Source organism: Cervus canadensis, chromosome 19 (genome assembly GCF_019320065.1).
Source record: "Cervus canadensis isolate Bull #8, Minnesota chromosome 19, ASM1932006v1, whole genome shotgun sequence".
NCBI lineage: Eukaryota > Metazoa > Chordata > Mammalia > Artiodactyla > Cervidae > Cervus > Cervus canadensis.
The window spans coordinates 20,334,915-20,355,842 of NC_057404.1; the positions used below are offsets into that span (position 1 = coordinate 20,334,915).

Below are 20,928 nucleotides of genomic sequence, written 5' to 3' on the forward strand. Positions count from 1 at the left end.
CTGACTTCCTTTATCTCTCTTTTCTTTCTACTCTTCACCCTTGCCCCTTCCAGCCGAACTGGCTATCTTGCTATTCCTCAAACACTAGGCACACTTTGCCTCAGAGCCTTGGTTCCAGCTGCTTCCTCTGCCAGGGAACAGCTCAACCCAGATGCTTGGCTCGTTCACCTTTTCATGTTTTTAATCAAGTTTTCCTTCCAGATGAGGTCTACCTAGACGACTCCGCTTAATACTGGTAGCTATCTCCCCCACTTTAACATTGCTTAAAATTTTTCTTAAAATTGAAAGTGGAGCCTCAATTTTTTTGTGCTTAAAAATGGGCTTCTTGTTAAAATGCAAATTTGAATTCAGTAGACCTGGGGTGAGGCCGGCATTTGTAGCAAACCCACAGGCGATAACAGATACCGGCCTGTGATACTGGCCCAGGCACCACACTGAAGAGCAAAGATACAACATATTATGTAATTTAACTGTTTATTATGTACAGTTGTTTATCTCTATCCCTCTGGCTAGAACATAAGCTACTTCAGGGCAGGGTCTTTGTCCCCTCACATATACCCAAGTAACCTAAATGGCACCTGGCACATGAGACAGTGTATTTGTTGTATGAGTGATTCAGTAGGCATTATTAAATATATTTTAACTATGAATGAAATCCTATCATGTCTGATTGAGTCTATTCAGTGGTTTTCTATTGCTTCTAGGACAGAGCTCCAAAAATCCTACTTGGTTATGGCAGATCCAAAGAGGTCCTGCTCCAGTCTTCCCATCAAGAGAAGACTTTGCTACCTGGCTGCGGCAGTGTGCTTAGCTGACGACCTCCCTGGTGTTCATTCCTTTCTGTTTTTCCTGGCCGCTCCTTGAGGCTCATGCTGTCTTAGTTCCCTGACCAGGGGTTGAACCCGTGCCCGTGGCCTTGTTCACTCCTTCAAGGTTAGCTCACACCTCAGTTGTCTGCTCTTTTGTAATTTAAAGTACTAATTACTGTTTTAAACCTGGGGCAAGACAGTGGTTTAGCATACCTCTGACAAGTGGTCCATACACTGTGAGAAAAGTAAGTCATCCCCTGAACCTTTAGGAGGAGTTCTGTAATGACCAAGGTGCTGTGGTGACCATGACATAATTAAGAGACCAGACTTCTACGTGTCTGAGTGATATTGCACAAGTTACTTTTGACTCGTCTGTAAAATTGGGGTGATGATATCTAAGAAAGCTGAAATAAAGATCAAATGTAATCATGTGTGTGAAGTACCTAGCAAGGAGTCTGATAAACAGCAAGTGCTTTGATAGTAGCTATTATTACCTGGCAGTTAACAACAACAAAAAAGAGATTTCAATAAAGTAGCACCAGAAACAAGTCTTTTAAAATGTAGCTCTGTTAGACACAGAAAGCAAACCTAACAGTTATCAAAGGGGAAAGGGATGGAGATAAATTAGGAGTTTGGGATTAACATAAACACACTACTATAGAAACAAACAAGGACCTACTATATGGCACAGGAAACTATAGTCAATATTTTGAGTATAGGAAAAATAATCTAATATATATATATATATATATATATATACACACACACACATATCTGAATTGCTGAAACTAACACAAGACTGTAAATCAACTATACTTCAATTTTAAAAAATGCAGCTGGGTTTAGAGGCCTGATCTTGATTAAATCCTATTAGATCAGATGAAAAAATGAAAATTAAGATGAACTGTATTCAAAGCTCTTGTTTAAGTGGCCATTTTCCTCATGGCCCCCTCCCTCCCTCCTCTCTCCTTTGCTCCCACCTTATTTGCTACTGTTGGTTTTATTTATTTGTCTTAAGACTTTTTTTTAATCCTGTTAAAATGTATTAATAGCTACATCAGGAAATAGATAACTGCTATTTACCCTTAGCAACAACGTCTTAGTTTGGATGAGTTTATCAGATGTTTCTCTGAGAGTGGTTTATTAAAAAAATTTTTTTTTATTATGGAAAATTTCAAACATATATTAAAGTAGAGAGAACCATACAATGAGGTCCACCTTTGACACTTATCAAACCCTATTTTGTCTCACCTGCACCACCCTCTTACCTTAAAGCAAATATGCATTTTAAGGTGTAGCTCACATTTCAATATGAATCTCATAACTGAGGAATCTTCCTTTCTCCTAGGAGGAGAAGGGGACAACAGAGGATAAGATGGTTGGATGGCATCATTGACTCCATGGACGTGAGTTTAAGCACACTCCAGGAGCTAGTGAAGGATAGGGAAGCCTAGTGTGCTGCAGTCCATGGGGTTAGTAAAGAGTCGGACAGGACTGAGTAACTGAACAACAACTAAAGGACTCATTTTTTAAAAAATCACGATACTATTATCAACCCCAATTAATGATATCTTGATATCATCAAATATGCTATCATTGTTCATTTCTCTAATTACTTTCCTTTTTTACATTTGAGTCCTGATCCAAATAAGATCCCCTAAGGGTAGATTTTAGTGGAAAAGGGAGAAGAGGTGAGAAACAGATGGCTTGAGTAACCAGAGAAAATTAGACAAGTGCAGAGAAAAGAGATTCACAAGGCTTGAGATGGTATTTTTCTAATGACTTTCCCATGGATTAGTAATACTGGATTTATGAAGGGTGTTCGTACTCCAAATGGGCTCCTAAATGTCTTCCAGGATACTGGAGAAATTCACATTTCACCTGTTCCAAATTTTCACTGGTTATCATAAGAAATGAACTTCAGTCCATAGTCATGTATAACTTTCCAATTTCAATGCCAACTTCCTTAACATAAGGCTGCGAATTAGAACCTCAAATTAGACTAGGCCTATAAGGCAATGGGGGTAATCATTTCAGATACATAAAGGGAACCCTTATTCTAAATAAATGCATTGAAGGCTAATTGAACCATTGTTTGGGGCTCCAGCCAGCCAGGTTTAATGAGCAGTGGAAGGGTGAGTGCCATCTCAAAACCAGTTTTCAGAGGAGAAGGGATGCAGACAGGGACCCCCTCTGGGATAAATCGGAAGAGCTGAATGTGATACTCAGTGGGAAGAATGCCTGATGTATCTCACGGACCACTTTAGAGAGACGGAAACTTTTAGAAAGCATTTGGAGCTTTTGACCAGATAGAAAGCTGAGAGAGTGATTTTCCACACTCTCGCCTCCAAAAGATTTGCTCACAGGCAGTAAATTGGTCTTATACACCATAAAGGCAGAAAGTACTTTCAGTTAGAAAGCTGCCAAAAAAAAAAAAAAAAAAAGTCCAAAAACCCAACAGAACAGAATAAAACAGAAGCAAAACCTCTCCTTGGAGAAGTTAATCTGGAAATGAAACTCCCCCTTGAAGTCTTCCCCCAGTAAGAAAACAGGTTCTGAGCAGGGCTGACTGCCCAAAGTCATACCAGCTAATTAAGGTCAGGACTGAGGCAGGAGCCCCCTACCAACTACAACAGGGCATGGACAGGTCTCAAGGAGATAAAACTCTTCATAAGATAAAAAGTTGATCCAGAAAACATTTTGACAGCTTTTGGGTAAACTTCCTTTAGTTCCCCTGTAAAATGCATCAGTTTCTTTTTGTGCCTTCAATTCCCCATGCCCAGTCTCACCATGTTCACTTTATGCCCTATTTGCCATCACCTGGTGACTCAAACCTTCTGGGGTGAGGGTGGAGGCAGGTGGGAGATAGGAGCCTTTTTGTTTTGCACAGTGACCCCTGCAACTTTTCTTGAAAGCCAGTAAAAATACTCATTAGTTTTAATCTACTAATTATAAGCAAATGGACCTTTTAACATTAGGAAATTCAGTTATTTTGTTTGCATTTATGATCATTGTCTATTTTCCATTTATTCCCATCTATTTGCAATAAATGCATTTTGGGGCCAACTTGGTTTATGCTGTTCCCCAGGAAAAAAAAGAAAAAAAGCAAACCCACAACCAAGCAAACTGCTTATATAGCCATCCCCATGGAGCCCAGTGCTTCCTAGGCATGAAATTGACACACACACAAAGGCAGCAGGTGCGGGGCCACATGCCACTTGCCGCTTTTTTTTAGTGTGTGTTTATAATCAGTAAATGGCTGTGGATGTTTAAATGGTTCCCTAATACTGATAGAGTGCGGATGCCATTATAACTTGAACTTGTATTGCCACGCAGATGGTGGAAATAAACATCCAATTCCGCACACAGTTTTGTTTGCCTCTTACTTTAAAAAGATCAACTGAGCATCATGCATCCACGGTGCCAGCAGGGACTCTTCGATGGGTAGGGGTATAGGCGAGCAGGGCTGCTATGAGATTCCAGATCAGCTTTTGTGTTGAGAGCCCCCAGGACAACAGATTCCTGGTGAGTGGGGGTTCATTGCAGCAGTGGGCCCCGCCCTGGAATTATCAGGCTCCAAATATCCCTGCCCACTCAAGACGTGCCTCACACCCTTGCCCTTGTCTGTCACAAAGCAATTCCATACCTCTGGGACTCTTACTGTACCTTCGTCTCCTCCTTTCTCTCTCTTAGACACCTTGAAAAGTGGGCATGGTTCAGTACAGTGGTGATGGCACCAGCTTCAATTTCACCCTCCTGGCATTCTCTGCTGGTCCTTCAAATTTCCTCTTTCCTGGGGGTCATCGATCTACTTACCATGTTCCTCCCTCTGCATGTTGGAGAACCTTAGTAAATATTCATTGGTCCAATGATCAAATAACTTGTTCACACTATAGCAATAACCAAGAAGGTTTAATGGCAGTCTATTCCAGAAATAAATATTTAAACAAATGTTGAGTTCAGAATAAAGATAGAAACGAATCTCTGAGATCTTTTGCAAATCAGTGAGCAGAAAGAACTGGGTGTATGTGGGGAGCAGAGAAGCTTTCGGAGCACTTTGAGATTCCCTGGGTGGGCGGTAAGCCCACTCCTTGGGAAGTGGCTGAATCTGGGAAGACCAGGTAGCCCGCTTTTCTGGGGCAAAAGCACTGGCCCCAGATAGAAATGCTTGATGGATGATTCTTCTCGGCAGGGCTAAAGGAACAGTTTGATGGGCAAGGGCCACAGGGTTTACGCCAAAGGCCATTTCTAGCAGGTTTGGTCTGTTTCATTAATAAATCATGCAAAAGCCAAGCAGAACTCCCCCTCCCCCAAACTGGCTTATTTTCCTCATACCAGCCTCCTTTCTCTGAGTCAAATAATGCAGTAATCCTTCCCATTTCTATAGAATGCTTTCCAGATTACAAAATAGTTTCACATACATTATCTTGTTTTTATCTTCTGTCAGTCCTGGGAGCAGGACCGGGCATGATGATGATGATGTGTATTTTGCAATTAAGCCCCAGAGAGGTTTGGTGATTTAGATGACTTGTCTGCCCTCCTTCCAAGGGGTAGGAGGGTCTAGAAACCTAGGCACTCAGGACTCTGACGCCCGCCTTGCAGTTTTCTTGGAAACTTAGAACAAGGGTTGAGATCCTATGCTTTAGAGCAGGGATAGGCAAACTTGCCCTGAAAAGGGCCAGGTAGTAAATATTTTAGGCTTTGGGAGCCATACGGCCTCCATTGCAACAACTCAAAAACTGCGGCAGACAATATGTAAATGAATGGGCATGGCTGGGTTCCATTAACACTTTATTTATGGACACTGAAATTTGAATTTCATATCATTTTATGAGTTGTGAAATATTCGTCTTCTTTTGACTTTGTTTTTCAATCACTTAAAAGTGTAAAAACTATTCTTAGCTCATGGCCACACAAAAATAGGAGGCTGGTTGTGTTTTTGCTCATGGGCCATGGTGCACTGACCTTCTTTTAGAGCTGGTTCTGCCATTTATTAAGCATACAATTTGGGGCGGATTACCTAAATAAGCCTAAGTGCCCTCAATGACAGGATTGGAAAAGTCATAGTGTTTTCTACCCATAGGGACTGGAGGATGAAATGCAATAATTGTAAAGTGTTTAGCAAATCTCTTACATAGGTAGCCCTCAGCGGATGGGAGGTGTCATGATTCGTTGATGCTAAATTCTAGGGGATCATTTGTCCTCCTGAAATATACCGATAGGGGATTCTACTGCCTCTCAAACAACCTCAGACTTTTCTTCACCTGGTCCTAATGAAAAATTGTGAATTGAAGGGAAATCCAGATATACCCACAGGACAGAAGTACTTGTTTTAAGCCAAAGGTAAGCCTTTAAAGGTAAGCCTCAGACAAACATAGATAGTGTTTAGGTGTCTGAAAAGCAGAGACATTACTCTGCCGACAAAGGTCCGTATAGTCAAGGCTATGGCCTTCCCAGTGGTCACGTACGGTTGTAAGAGTTGGACTTTAAAGAAGGCAGAACGCCAAATAATTGATGCCTTTGAACTGTGGTGCTGGAGAAGACTCCTGAAAGTCCCTTGGATAGCAAGGAGATCAAGCCAGTCTATGTTAAGGGAGATTAACTCTGAATATTCACTGGAAAGACTGATACTGAAGTGGAAGTTCCAGTATTTTGGTCATCTGATGCCAACAGCCGACTCACTGGAAAAGTCCCTGACGCTGGGAAAGATCAAGGACAGAAGGAGAAGAGGGTGTCAGAGGATGAGACGGGTGTATGGCATCACTGATGCAATGGACATGAACTTGGGCAAACTTTGGGAGATGGTGAGGGACAGAGAAGGCTGGTGTCCACGGGGTTGCAAAGAGTCGGACATGATTCGGCAACTGAACAACAACAACGAAGCCTTTAAAAAATAATAAGTTGTAGTGACAGGAAAGGCCCAAATGAAATGAACAGGCTGCATGTTTGGCCTGCTAACAAAATCAGGATAAGGATCTTCTGTTCTCAGGCCTCAGTTTTTTCATCTGTAAAATGGGAATAATAACAATGATCTCTGTCTCATAGGATGGAGGAGAAGATGAAATAGGATGATAGGTGTCAAAGGTATAGCATCGTGCTTAGCCAAGGGTCAATAATCTTCCAGAGCAAGTGGTCTCCCTGTTCTGTCCCTCACAGGTGCCCCCCCTCAAGCTTGGATTCTGAAGGGGTCAGTGTTGACGCTAATGGTGGCGGGGGCGGGAGGGAAGTGTCTATTAGCCAAATATGCCCCTTTTATTCCTGAGCACTAAAGAGACTGAGATCTTCAGAAACCCTTTGCTCCAGGCATCATGAGTATTCAGCCCCAGACCCGGGGTCATGGTCTGTGGGGCTCAGGCATCACCACGGGAGGCTGGGAGCGTGGTGAGCAGAAGACATCTGCAAGCGCAGAAAGCAGCTAAGGAGCTGAATCCAGGAAAAAACCCCAAGTCTGTCCACTCAGCATGTGCCAACCTGGCCTAGATTTGCTCAGATCTGGCTCCCTGCTCTCCTTGTTCAGAAGTAGAAGCTTGTGACTTGGCATCTGCTTCCAGAATCCTCCACAGACCAACCTTCTCAGATGATGCTGCTCCCTTGAGGCAGGCAGGATGGATATGAAGGTCAGAACAGGCCTCTTGGTACCCAAGAGACTGAATCGGGTGTCTGCCCTTTGGCACCTGAAGTTCCCTGTTCGTCAGCGGGAATCTCTGCCCCTACCCAGAGGACTGCTGGCACTCACACTGACCGTGTGCAGGGTGACCTTTTGTATCCTGTGGTGATGAATGGTGAGAACCATTGGTAATGAAGCAGATGAAACCCTGGCAGGTGTAAACAAGGATGGTCAGCTCTGTCTTTGGCTGACCCATCCAATCGCCTCATTGTTAACCGGTCAGCCCTTTGAGGCCCAGGAGCTGCTCTGCAGTGATGGGGATATGGGAAGGATCAGGATGCCAGGGACTGAAGAAGGGCTACCTCTGCCTGGCGCATCCCTCACTCCTGAACCAGCCTCCTAGCTCCTGACTCCCACTCAATCAGGCAGTGGTCACAGCCTTATGTAGGCAGAGCTGGCACAAATTACAGCTCAACTGGCCTCTCAGTTCAGTGGGACTCCCCAGGGCACAGTCAGAAAGGGCAGAGGTCCCTGTCTGACTGAGATTTACTGAACCTTGCTAATTTCTTCTTAATATTTCCATTTCTCCTCTAGAACCCTGACTTTAACTGGAAATAATGGCATCCTCCCAATGGATTAAATTTCCCAGGCCACCTTGGAGTTAGGTGTAACCACCCAGGAAGGTTAGGCCAATGAGATGATGTAAGCTGAGTTATTGTGTGGGGTTGCCGAAAAGTTTCCTTAAAAAAGAAGTACTACACGTATCTGTGCTTTCTTGTTCCTAATATAGAATTTAGACGTGATGGCTGGAGCTTAAGCAACCAATTTGGACCATGAAGTAGGCACACTAAGCCTAGTGGAGAATCTAGGTAGCAGGAATTTGAGCCTCTGATGATGAGAGCGCCATAAAACGTTCCCTAGGCTGCAGGGATTTTTCCTGCAGGGATGTTCCCTGCAGACAATTTTCATCAGAGGTAGAAAAACTGCGGCCTTTTAAAACTGCTGTTATCTTGAGTTCATTTGTTAACACGCAGTCTAAACTGATACAAGATTCTGCTGTATGCTACTCCTTCAGGTAGTGGCAACAGCAGTGAGGATGGTACATGTGGTGCCCACTTTGTATACTCACAGTGCAGTGGAGGGAGAACCACAAAGGAGGAAACCCACAATAAATCCAGGAAATAATCAGTGATATTAAATAAAGAAAAAGTCACATTGAGTGAGACAAGGTTCTAGAACTGTCATGTTTTTTAGCCAATTTAACTTTCATGTCAATTCTATGAGGTAGGGACTATTAATATTCCCACTGTACAGCGGCCTGTGTGAGGACACATGGCCAGTGAGTGGCAAGTGGCACATGAATCCTAGCACTTAGCCTCCAGAACCCACACCCGATAGGCTAGAGAGAGACAGGGATTCAGCTGGCATTGGACCATCTGATTCCTGTCCAGTAGTCTTGTATATCAGTGCTGTGAGTCTTGGCATGGTGCTTCTGGAGCGTGAGACCTCCTAAGGTACCAGCAGGAAACTGCATGAACTTTCTGATCTGAGTTGTGCTGCCTCTTTTCTATGGCATCTTACTGGTTACAGATGAGTTACAAATACTGGGGCCCAGATATAGAAGAAGGGGACACAGATCTCTCTTTTTCTAACTAGGAGTGTCATAGAATCTGTGGACATGTTTAAAACCATCACACATATCAATAAGGCATGCACTCAGTAACAGCCACTCTGACTGGGGAGGGCCCTGGGAAGAAAGTAGAGCACAGATGTGATGACTGGAGCTCAAGCAATCATCTTGGATCATGAAGATTCCACCGAGAGATACCAGGCAACAAGAGCATAGTACAGACAATAGGGACGGTGGCTGGGATCTGAGAAGTTGAGGAGGGAGGAGGCCTTTGTGCTGCCCTGGGCATCAATTTCAGTGATCAGTGCTGACCACGTCCCAACCATCTCCTGAGAGATCTATGAGCTGCCAACCATTGCACCAGCAGATCTGGGAAGAACTGAGTGGCTATACCCAGTTTAGGTATGCCCAGGCACAGGGGATTGAGTGTCTATACCAGAGGAGGGTCTGCCCTGGAGGTCTTGCCAGTCCCCAGATAAGCAAGACCATTTATAGATGAGCTGGTGGGAATGTCAATGGACTCTTTTGAACACTGACATCTTGGAAGAGGTGGTTTTGAGATCAACCTATTTTTACAGGAATCAGCATCAAATTCAGGACAACCTACAAAGAGAAGTTCCTGGAGGGTCCCCAAAGCCGTGGAATTGCTGAGGTTTGGGGAGTATGAACCAGTGCAACAGAAACTTGTGGCTAAACGTCTTCCAAATTCTCCCACCTTATCACCCCCTCCTCCCTCAGACCGCCTGGAAGACAGTAGGCCACTGGCCCCAAGACTATCACTGAATGGTTCAAGGAATAGCAAACATAGGAATGAATATATATCACATGTATTATATATGTCATATATTATATGAACATACTGGCTTCTCTGGTGGCTCAGACGGTAAAGAATGTGCCTGCAATTCAGGAGAGGCAAGAGACGCAGGTTCGATCCCTGGGTCAGGAAGATCCCCTGGGAGAAGGGAATGGCTACCCACTCCAGCATTCTCACCTGGAGATTTCTGTGGACAGAAGAGCCTGGTGGGTTACAGTCCACGGGACTGCAAAGAGTGGGACACAATTGAGCAACTAAACCACTAGCACCACAGAGGTGGATACTGAAATTCAGAAAAATGTCACAAAGTAAGTGGCAAGGACAAGACAGAAAGCCAGATCTGCCTGGTTTGAGTCTTATTTTCTTCCTCCGCCTTATCGTAACCTTCACATCTCGATGAGATGAAGGGAAAATTATGGTGGGACATGCTTTGAGATCCTCAAGTGACAGCAGATATATCTCTGCAGCTGCCGTGAGTCATTTGAGAGTCAGCTCGGCCAGGTTCAAGGACACCTCCTATAGGAGGGAGCCTTCTCAGTGCTCAGCAGGTCCCGGGCATTGCCCTGGAGGCCCAATGGGTGTTCCACCCAGACACCGCCCAGACCAGCTGCAACTTGGGACAGCTGGGCTCTGGGGAGAGAAGGAAATGCCTGTAGAATTATTCCCAGAGAAAGGAGAACAACAAAAAATGTGGTTTATTAGTAGAGAAAAGGTGGGGAGGAGTCTGAAACTAAAGGAAGGATTGGGGTTTTCATGAAAAGACTTCTATCCCCTGCCTCTCGTTCTCCAGCTGGCTTTGACTGAGAACAAAATATCGTATTTTCATATGTTGAAGAAATAGTTTGTCCTCAATAGCATCCTTCCAGGTGGCACTAGTGGTAAAGAAACTGCCTGCCAATGCAGGAGATGCAAGAGATGCAGGACATAAGAGATGTGGGTTTGATCCCTGGGTCGGAAAGATCCCTGGAGAAGAAAATGGCAATCCACTCCAGTATTCTTCCTTGGAGAATTCCATGGGCAGAGGAGCCTGATGGGCTACAGTCCATTGGGCTGCAAAGAGTCAGAAACAACTGAGCAACCAACATGCACAACAGTATCTTGCTGTTGAAGAAGGAATGAATCCAGTTGGCCAATTAGCATCAATATTGCTTTTTTTTTTTTTTGCCTAATACAAACTGTGAGCCAGGCACTGTGGTAGAAATAAGAGAATCACAGGATCATAAAATCAGAAGCAAGCTAGAGACTTTTTAGCACAAGAGCAAAAGGCATTTTCCTGATAACAGGAGTTGCAGAAGTATTTTAATGAAAGCCCATGCTATATAGCCATTCTCAAAAGGTTTGCAAGCTTCCTTACCCTTTGTGCTAGGGTTTTACTTTTGAAATAAAAGCTGATCTCATGGGAGAGGCCATAAAGGCAAAATTGCAGTTCAGGCATTTTTTTTTCTTTTGTTTTTTTAAGCAAGAAGAATGTTTGGAAAGGAAATCCTGAGTGATGACATTTGGCCAACCCTGGAAAAGAAGCAAACAAGCCCCAACCACCCCCTCCACCCCTACTGCCCCAACCTCTCAAAAACCAAATAGCCCCAGACCTGGAGTGCGGGCTTAGGGCTCGCTCTGTGGTTTGTGTGTGGCGGGCCCAACTGTACATGCTGTTCCCTGCACATCACAGGGACATTTACGCTTGTAAGTGAAGTGGAACAGGCATGTATCATGGCTGTGACAAGCCAGGAGCTAACATCCCTGAGTTCTTCCCATTGCAACCACTTTTCGTACTTCACAGTCGCATAAAGTAATAGAAATGAAAGGCCACATTGGAAAAGGAAGGCGCATTCTCTGTTTCTCATCCTGCTCATCCCTCCCACCCCTCGCGGGCAGCCTTTAGGTCAGATGGCTGTTCTATCCCTCATGGGTTGACTGGATCTTGTGACCCATATGGTGATGTTTAGTCAAGCGGAGGGTTGCCCTGAGTTGCTGGAAATTGGGGAGACTGGGGCCACGTGGTTTTGTACAAGTGGCTAAAAGTGCTTTACAGAGACAGGAAGGACATCTCCATGATCTCAGGCAATGGTTCTTTGTCCTGGCTGCCCATTAGGAGTAAGTATCAGGGTCTAGGACCTACTCCAGGCCAACTGATTCAAATCTTTAAGGATTGGCTTGGATTCCTGGAATTTCTTACAATCTTCTCAGGTGTTTCTGAACCATGAAGGTGCCAAGAGCTTGGGGTTCAACACCAGGGAGACCTATGTTTGAAACTCAATTTTACTGATACCTTTGGAGGGGGGAGTCTTTGAGGAAGTTTCTGAAACTCTTTGAGGCTGTTTTCTCAGCTATAAAATGGGAGAAAATAGTAACCATCTTTTACGGCTTAGAGAGTTAAATGAGACAAAATATGATAGTATTTGACTCACGGTAAGTGCTTGATGGTTGTTTTTCAGATTCTTATCAGGGCTGCAAGTCATCACCAGGTGCTTGTGGACTCTGGGCGCACACTCTGCCTCACAGTAGCCTCCTCCGTGTTCTGCGGGCTGTGTTTGAAGGTGCCAGGACCCGTCTTCTCCCACTGCTGTTACCATAACCACCGTGGCTACTTGCATCACTGCTGGCCTTAAGTGGTTTGTAGCTCTTGTCATCATGGACCTCTAGATACCTCGTTCCAAACAACCAGCCCTCCTCTCTCTCCACAACAGCCTCGTACGAAGTGGATGATCAGTGAGGTTTGATATCCAGCCCCTCTCACATCCGGGCCATGTTATTTGAGTTGTGCATCAGCTGATGGGAGGAAGTTCCATCAACTGGTGGAAGTAAGCTGTGGGGAGAGAGACGTTCACTCTCCTCTTTTCTTCCTCATGAGCAAATCATACTGCCATGAAACAACCGAACTATGTTAGAGAGAGGGAGCATTGTTGGCTAGTATTATCTGGTGGTAGGAAAAAGCCAGCTTTCCAAATTCATGATATGATGTTGCCAAGATATGTTACTGTCTCCACTGAACTATGGACACAAAAAGAACAGGGATTGCCAAGGATGGTGGAGGGTTGAAAGTGAAAGTGTTAGTCACGCAGTCATGTCCAACTCTTTGCGACCCCAGGGGCTGTAGCCTGCCAGGCTCCTCTGTCCATGGACTTCTCCAGGCAAGAATACTGGAGTGGGTTGCCATGCCCTTCTCCAGGGGATCTTCCTGACCCAGGGATTGAACCCAGGTCTCCTGCTTTGCAGGCGAATTCTTTACCATCTGAGCCACTGGGGAAACTGGTGGTCTGTTGAGAGAAGATGAATAAGCAGGGCACTAAGGATTTTCAGGACAATGAAAAATACTATCTATGATATTATAATGATGAAGACGTGTCATTATACATTTGTCCAAACCCATAGAATATACAACATCAAGAGTGAACCCTTAAGTAAACTATGGACTTTGGGTGATTATAATGTAAATGTAGGCTTATCCTTGGTAAAAAGTGGACCATTCTAATAAATGATGTTGCTCATGGGGGAGGCTATGCGTACGAGGGGCCAGGGGTATGTAGGGAATCTCTTCACCTTCCTCTCAATTTTGTGGTAAACCTAAAATTGCTCTGAAAAAGTTATGTTTAAAAAAATTGGAAAAAAAAAAAAAGCCTTTGCTGAATGAGAATAGTTTCTGAAACCAATGACAAGCCCCCAATGAAAAATCACCCCTATTTATCGCAGGTCCAAATAGCTTGGCTCCGATCAGGGGGCTGGCATGGCCGTGAAGCACAGCTGTGAGATCAATTTGGGTATGAGTTTATTAGCCATGAGTCAAGCTTGGAAGGGTATCTTTGGGGAAAAGGGGTCTTGGGCAGGGGACGCAAGCTACTGTGAATAATCCTGACAGCACATGCGTTGCTGGGGAAGATTTAACAGCTTCAGCTGTGCCGTGTCAGTTAGCCAGTTCAACAGAGCCTCGGCAGATAAGAAACAATGACCCAGGGCCAGCCAGCTCCCAGCCTGATGTTGGGCCTGGATTGATTTCACTTGTGGTCTGACGGCAGCTTCAGCTTTTGAGCTGGTAGAGGCCTGGGAAGGTCACGGAGGCCAACAGTTGTTGGATTAGAGGAGACACCTGGGGCTTTTCAGGGGAGAGTGTTTCACGTCAGGACCAGCAGGAGGGCAGCGGCCACACAGACTGGTCACTGGTCTCCTACCCCATGCTGGCCCCCGCCCCTCCCCCCAGGAGTTCAGAGCCTCCTGGGGGAAGTGTGATGGGGTGCCCAGCCTTCTGCGGAAGCTCTTTCCTTTTCCTGGGAAGTTAGTTACTTGTTGAACTTTGATAAAATTTTGCTTTTTCCTCGTTTGTGTATTCATTCACTTGTTCTGTTTACAAAGATAATATTTGCATTCTCTGTACATGCTCTTGTAGAAAATGTAAATACAGAAATGTAGAAAGAAGAAGGCATTGACCAGAAACAAATCCTTTGAACACTCTGACATTTGACAGTGAAGGTTTTGATACTTCTTTCTATGTGTACACTTGGGTAGACATTTATGTGTCACTCAACTCAAGAGACTTTCTGTTTCCCAATTTGCTTTTCTTCACTCAGTGGTGTCACCGAGAGCCTCCCCCAGTGACCACAGATACACAGCAACATTTTAAAGGGTGGCCTAGAATTCTGTTATGTGGCTGAAGCAAAATGTACCCTCAGCCATTCCTGGATGGCCTTTGTGTTGCTGTTGGCCTCTTGCTTTGGTAAACCCTGCTGAAGTGACTCTCGTTGGACCTGAGCACACTCTGACATTACACTCTGACCAGGGCCTAGCTCCACACCCTGTGTATGGTGGGTTCTCAAGATGTCTGGGGACAAACCTGAATGAACAGTTTTGTGTCCTCTATTGTATCCTTAGGAAAAGTTCCTAGAACTTGAATTTTGGAATAAAGGGAATAGAGATTTTGATGTTAGTCACACAGGACCAGACTGCCTTCTAGAACGGTCATACCAACTTACAGTCCTACCGATACTGTCAGGGCTTCCCCTCACCTCTGCAAAGCTGAAGGTTTTCCTTTTTTCAGACTTTGCTGGTCTAATAGGTTTGATGCTTTATACTTTTAGCACCTTTTATCAATTTGGGTTAAAAATCATTTTTTATCTTCTTTCTTCTCATCAGCAGCTAAAGCGAAGATGAACTAAAGAGCCTCTTGATGAGGGTGAAAGAGGAGAGTGAAAAATCTGGCCTAAAACTCAACATTCAAAAAACTAAGATGATGGCATTTGGTCCCATCACTTCATGGCAAATAGATGGGGAAAAAGTGGAAGCAGTGACAGATTTTATTTTCTTGGGCTCCAAAATCACTGTGGATGGTGACTGCAGCCATGAAATAACAAGACACTTTCTCCTTGGAAGAAAAGCCATGAAAATCTAGTTGTTCAGTTGCTCAGTCATGTCCGACTCTTTGCAACCCCATGGACTGTATCATGCCAGCCTTCCCTGTCCTTCACCATCTTCTGGAGCTTGCTCAAACTCATATCCATTGAGTCGATGATGCCATCCAACCGTCTCATCCTCTGTTGTCCCCTTCTCCTCCTGCCTTCAATCTTTCCCAGCATCAGGGTCTTTTCCAATAAGTTGGCTCTTCACATCAAGTGGCCAAAGTATTGGAGCTTCAGCTTCAACATTGGTCCTTCCAGTGAATATTCAGGACTGATTTCCCTTAGGATTGATTGGTTGGATTGCCTTGCAGTCCAAGGGACTCTCAAGAGTATTCTCCAATACCATAGTTCAAAAGCATCAATTCTTCAACACTCAGCCTTTTTTATGGTCCAACTCTCACATCCATTTGTGACAACTTGAAAAACCATAGCTTTGACCTTATAGAACTTTGTTGGCAAACCTAGACAGCATAAAAAGGAGACATATCACTTTGTCGACAAAGGTCCATATAGTCAAAGCTATGATTTTTTTCAGTAGTCATGTTTGGATGTGACAGTTGGACCATAAAGAAGGCTGAGTGCCGAAGAGTTGATGCTTTCAAACTGTGGTGTTGGAGAAGACTCTTGAGAGTGCTTTGGACAGCAAGGAGATCAAAACCAGTCAATCCTAAAGGAGATCAACCCTGAATATTCACTGGAAGGACCAAAGCTGAAGTTGAAGCTCCAATACTTTGGCTACCTGATGCCAAGAGCTGGCTCACTGGAAAAGACCCTGATGCTGGGAAAGATTGAGGGGAAGAGGAGAAGGGGAAACAGAGGATGAGATGGTTAGATGGCACATCGACTCAATGGACATGAGTTTGAGCAAACTCTGGGAGACAGTGAAGGACAGTGAAGCCTGACATACTGCAGTCCATGGAGTCACAAAGAGCTGGACATGCCTTAGTGACTGAACAACAACAGGGTCTGAAGCAAAGTAGGTACTTGATGCATAGGTAATGCAGTTGCTCAAGAATATTTAACAAGCTCATCACCATGCTAGGCACCCTCAGACATGAAGGGGAATAGAGCATCATTTCTACCACTGCCCATGTGGAGACCTGGTGTGTGACCTGGTGAGCGGGGCACCTGCTTTCGGAGAGACACAAGCCGTGCAGTAGGAAGGAGAATACAAGGAAAGTAGGGGGAGTGATTCCACGCACTGGGTGTGTCCCAGGAGCAGACATGGTGTCTAAGGAGTGGAAAGAAGAAAGCGCAGAACATCTCACAGTTGGTACCCCTGCCATAGCCTTCAAGGACAGAGTCAGTGCGGGAGGAAGGGGCTGCATATGCAACAACATCTCTTACATGACAGCTGAGAACCACCTACAAGAGAGCCTTGCATAGTACTTGTTCAAAATGCAGTGTTCTGGGTTCATCTCAGAGCAACTTGGAACCACTGGAGATCAGACAGGTCTTGACACGGCCATCAGGAAATTCCTTTATACACCAAAACTCGGAAGCCATCACTCAGGGCATGTTACCCATGTCAAAGGTGTTAGAGTGGAATAGAGGAAGGGGATTGAGGATTTTAGAAAAGCGCATAACAGTCTGTCTGGCATCCTAACCTCCCCTGTGCCCCCTCACACGGAAGCAAAGCCCATTGTTCTGATGTTAAGCAGACAAAGGGAATCTCTCGCCCTTCCCGATGTTTGGGCAGACTCCTTCCATCTGGAGGATTTAGAGGACTGGTCTGCACCCTGATGTCAGGCGAGTGTGGGCCCTGCCTGACGTGTCTTTCCCACAACCACACTCACCACGATCCCCTTGGGAACCTCTGTGTAGTCAAATTGTCAACAAAATGGGCAATCCTCTGGGCTTTCTCAGGAAACTCAGGGGAGAGCCTCCAGACACCCACTCCGGTAGCCTCAGAGAAGAACACACTCTGAGCCCCCTGTTTGTCCCCAGAGCTAAGTGTCCCTTCCTGGGCAGAGTCAGCTCCCCCCAGGGGGCTTGCCCAGGGCCTAGCATGGGGAACGGTGGCAGCTGCTGGAAGCTTCTCAGGCCGCTGCCTGGAGAAGTGAGGAATGAGCCTCCCAAATGTGCACACACAATTTCTGCTTGTTGACTTCTGCAGTTCTCAACTGGCCGGCCACAGGGGTAAAGCCGGGAAGAGCTATGGAAGCGTCAGAAAGCAACTGATGCAGCTACGTCACCGCTGTCCTCGTGGAGGCGTCCGTCGTCCTGATCTTGCTTTACCGACAGTCTTGGCTCGGGACCCCAGGGCTGATGGAGGGCAGGGTGGGAGCTGCAGAGGGAGCTGCGATTTCCAAGAGGCTGCCAGATGGCAGTGAGAGACCCAGCACACACACTTCACGCCGACTGGCAGCAGGGGGAATTATGCGGCTAGCGAAGGAGCGCTTTAGCTACAGTGAATGGCATTTCTGCGACTCACCGAGTGCCTACGCAAAAGTAATGCCCTTTGATAACTGTGAACTCCTACTAAAGGACTGATATGCTGAGACGGGGGTGCTTTTTCCAGCAGGCTGATGCCCGTACAGTCAGCATATCAGGATAATGTTCGGTGGAACCGTCTTTCCCTGGAACCAAATAAAGCAGTTTCAAGTCTGCTAACTTAAGGCCCAGTGAGTGAGGAACAGGAAAGGGGGAAATGGTTTTGCCCACAGACCCCCTACTCTTCCTTGTATTTCTCTGTCCATTCTCACCAAGAAAACATTCTTCCTATCATTCAGATAACCAGGGAATTGACTACCGCTTACAAGGAGCCTTTTTGGATTTACTGAGCTCAAATGGCCAACCCTCTTTTCTTAGCATGCACTAAAATCAGTCAGTCTCCAACACTGGAGCCCCAGGTCTTTCTGATACTAATGGCATGGCCTTGGGTAACCCTCAGGGAACCCAGGAGCTGGAATGAGTTAATAGGCAAGCACATGGAGGAGAGGAATACTCACTATAACTAGTATATATAATATGTATATAACATATATATCTACATAACATACAACATACATGTGTTATAGATAAAATAGATATCACTATATACAGCATATAATGTATATATACATGTAGACAATATAATAACAACTATTATTAGTTCAAAAAATATCCATTAAGCACCTATCATGTGCTAAGCATGGTGCTGGCTCCTGAAGATGGGGGTAAGAGGTGGGGGAATAAATATAAAGCAAAATGAAACATCTCCCATTCCCATCAATGCCTAAGGAACTCTTAGAATGGGAGTGGGATGCATAGGCGTGCTTGCTAAGTTGCTTCAGTGGTGTCTGACTTTTTGCCCACCAGGCTCCTCTGTCCATAGATTCTCCAAGCAAGAATACTAGAATGAGTTGCCATTTCCTTCTCCAGGAGACCTTCTGGACCCAGGGATCAAAACCGTGTCTCCTGAGGCTCCTGAGTTGCAGGCAGAATCTTTACTGCTGAGCCACCAGGGAAGCCCATGGAATGCATCGGCAACTTGATCTAACATAGAGCTGAACAAAATCCTTCCTAAGCAGAGGGCCAGGAGATGAGGGAGAGGCCTGAGGAAGAAAGAAGGAACTTCCCAGCTTGCTCTGACAGCTGGAGGGGATGGGGGCCTTCCTGGAAAGCATGAGGGTGTGCTGGGATCTGAAGGGTAAGTCAGATTTTCCAGGGAGGGCTCAGGATGGGGGCGATGGGCCAGGCACCCCAGGATCAGAGTCCGGGGAGAGAGAAAGTCAGGGAAAGAAGCAAAGGCATTCACTTACCCAGAGCGTACTTGGTGAGTGCCCACTCTGTGCCAGGCACTGTGCTGGCCCTGGGAACCAAGCAGTGACCAGCATGGATCACAAAGCTTAGCTAGAGTTGAGAAGGAGGAGATAGAACATAAAGGACGGGGAATCCCTTTCCCACTTTTCTGACCCTAAGGGGTCACGGAGGGTCATGCAGGTCAATGGCCGCAGAGGGAGAATGAAAAGTTCACATACCCAGATCTTTGCTTTTCTGTTCCCTGTGGCTGCTGATGGAGGGAGTGGCTCTAGAAATATCCAGATAGTCATGAGTATGCTAGGAAACTTGGAGTTCAGACCTGTTGTACCGGGAGGTCATGGCTTAGGAGAGGTTGACCTCAGGACAGGGCATGGCCCCAGGGATCCCACCCTTCAGTCTGTGCACACACACACACACACACACACACACACACACACACACAAACACACACACTCAATGATGGTGGAGAGGCAAGCCAGCCAGCCAAGCAAGGCTGAGGCAGCCTCCTGACTTCCTGGGCTGAGCTCTCTTCTAAGAGAGTTGTCCCACAGCTCAAGGCGCTGTTGAGGGGAAAATGCTTTCCTAAAATCCTTTATTTTCCTCTTTAATATAGGCAGGTCAGTGAATGAGCAGTAGCAGGAAAAAGGGGACGGCAGGACCCTACAATATTTAAGGCCTGAGCTTCTCTTTTGAGGGGGACTCTGGCCATATGGCCCAGGGCACATGTGAACAGATCTAGCCTATGGGGAGAGATACGGCTCTTATTTGGCTGGAAAGAGAGCCCTCCACCAGGAGCTTGGAAGCCAGGGCAATGGGGAGGCCAGGGAGCCGGAGGGCATGGCCTTTGGCTGGTCCAGCCATCTGCATGCTTACCCTGGGAGACTGTTTCTCTGTCCTCCTGTCCCATGTTTCCAGAGGTTGCAGCAATCCTTGGATGAGGAGACTTGGAAGGGAGCTGAGGTTCATGCCAGTGGATTTGCCAGGGAGTGAGGAAGGCAGTCAAGGCAAAGGGATGGATGGAGGACGTTTTCTCAGCAGCATTCCCCACTTGTCCAATCCTTCTCCATGCCCCATTGAAAACAGAACCTTGATGTTTTTCAGGTACTAGGTGAAACCCTAAGTGGGGAAGGATGACTGACTTCAGCTTGTTGCACAGTCATATCCTCCTTTGCTAGAGACTACATTTACCAACTTCCCTTGCAGCTATGGGCACACCACTGTCCCAGTCTGGGTCTATGAAATATAGGGGAAAGTCTGTTGAGGAAATTTTTAAAAAGAGTGAGAGAGAAACAGGAGAATAGAAGGAGAAAGGAGAGGAGGAGGGAGCAGAAGGGGAGAGGGAAAGAGAGGAATGAGGGGGAAGGGGAGGAGGAGAAGGAGGCTCAGTGAGACCATAGCTGGTAGTTGGTTTCTGTGGGTAGGAAATTCATGCTTACTATAGCCTCTCATTTGCTCTCTCTTCTCTCTGTTGACAGTGTGGCTCCAAGGCATCTCTGGGGGCCCCTTGCTGCAAGACTCTTTGCTGTCTCCTCATCTGGCTCATTCTATGCACCCTCATCCTCAGCATCCATCATCATGTCCTCAGAGCTGTCCTTGATTGGAACCGTACTCTCTCAAGATATGCTGAATTTTCCTATGTAGCACTCATCTCAATTTGTAATTATATCTTTATTGCTGTGCTTCAAAGGTGCCAGCTCAGCAAACCCTAAATATATTATACACTAAGACTCTAGAAGACCTGATGAATAAGAGCACAACTTCTAGTTCCTCACCCTCCATACTGGTTTCTTTAGAATATTGGTTCTCAAAGTCTGGTCCCCAGATCAGATCAACATCATTTGACATCATCTGGGAATTTAGGAATGCAAATTCTTGGCCCTATCACAGTTCTACTGAATTAGAAACTGGGGGTGGGTGGGGCTCAGCTGTCTGGAGTT

General features: G+C 45.7%; 1 protein-coding gene across 3 annotated transcripts in view; it reads left to right on the forward strand.

Moving 5' to 3' along the window:
• The window catches only part of SEPSECS (Sep (O-phosphoserine) tRNA:Sec (selenocysteine) tRNA synthase), a 54,803-nt gene extending 42,245 nt beyond the window's left edge, over positions 1 to 12,558 (forward strand). The window contains exon 12 of one of the 3 annotated variants that reach the window (XM_043438503.1): positions 12,296 to 12,538. In XM_043438503.1, coding sequence (XP_043294438.1) covers positions 12,296 to 12,469 — 174 coding nt within the window. In that variant the 3' untranslated portion in view covers positions 12,470 to 12,538. Of the gene's footprint in view, positions 1 to 704; positions 1,423 to 12,295 lie in introns of those variants that run through there. The other 2 variants (XM_043438504.1, XM_043438506.1) reach the window with 2 other exon arrangements.
• The last annotated feature ends 8,370 nt before the right edge of the window (positions 12,559 to 20,928 follow it).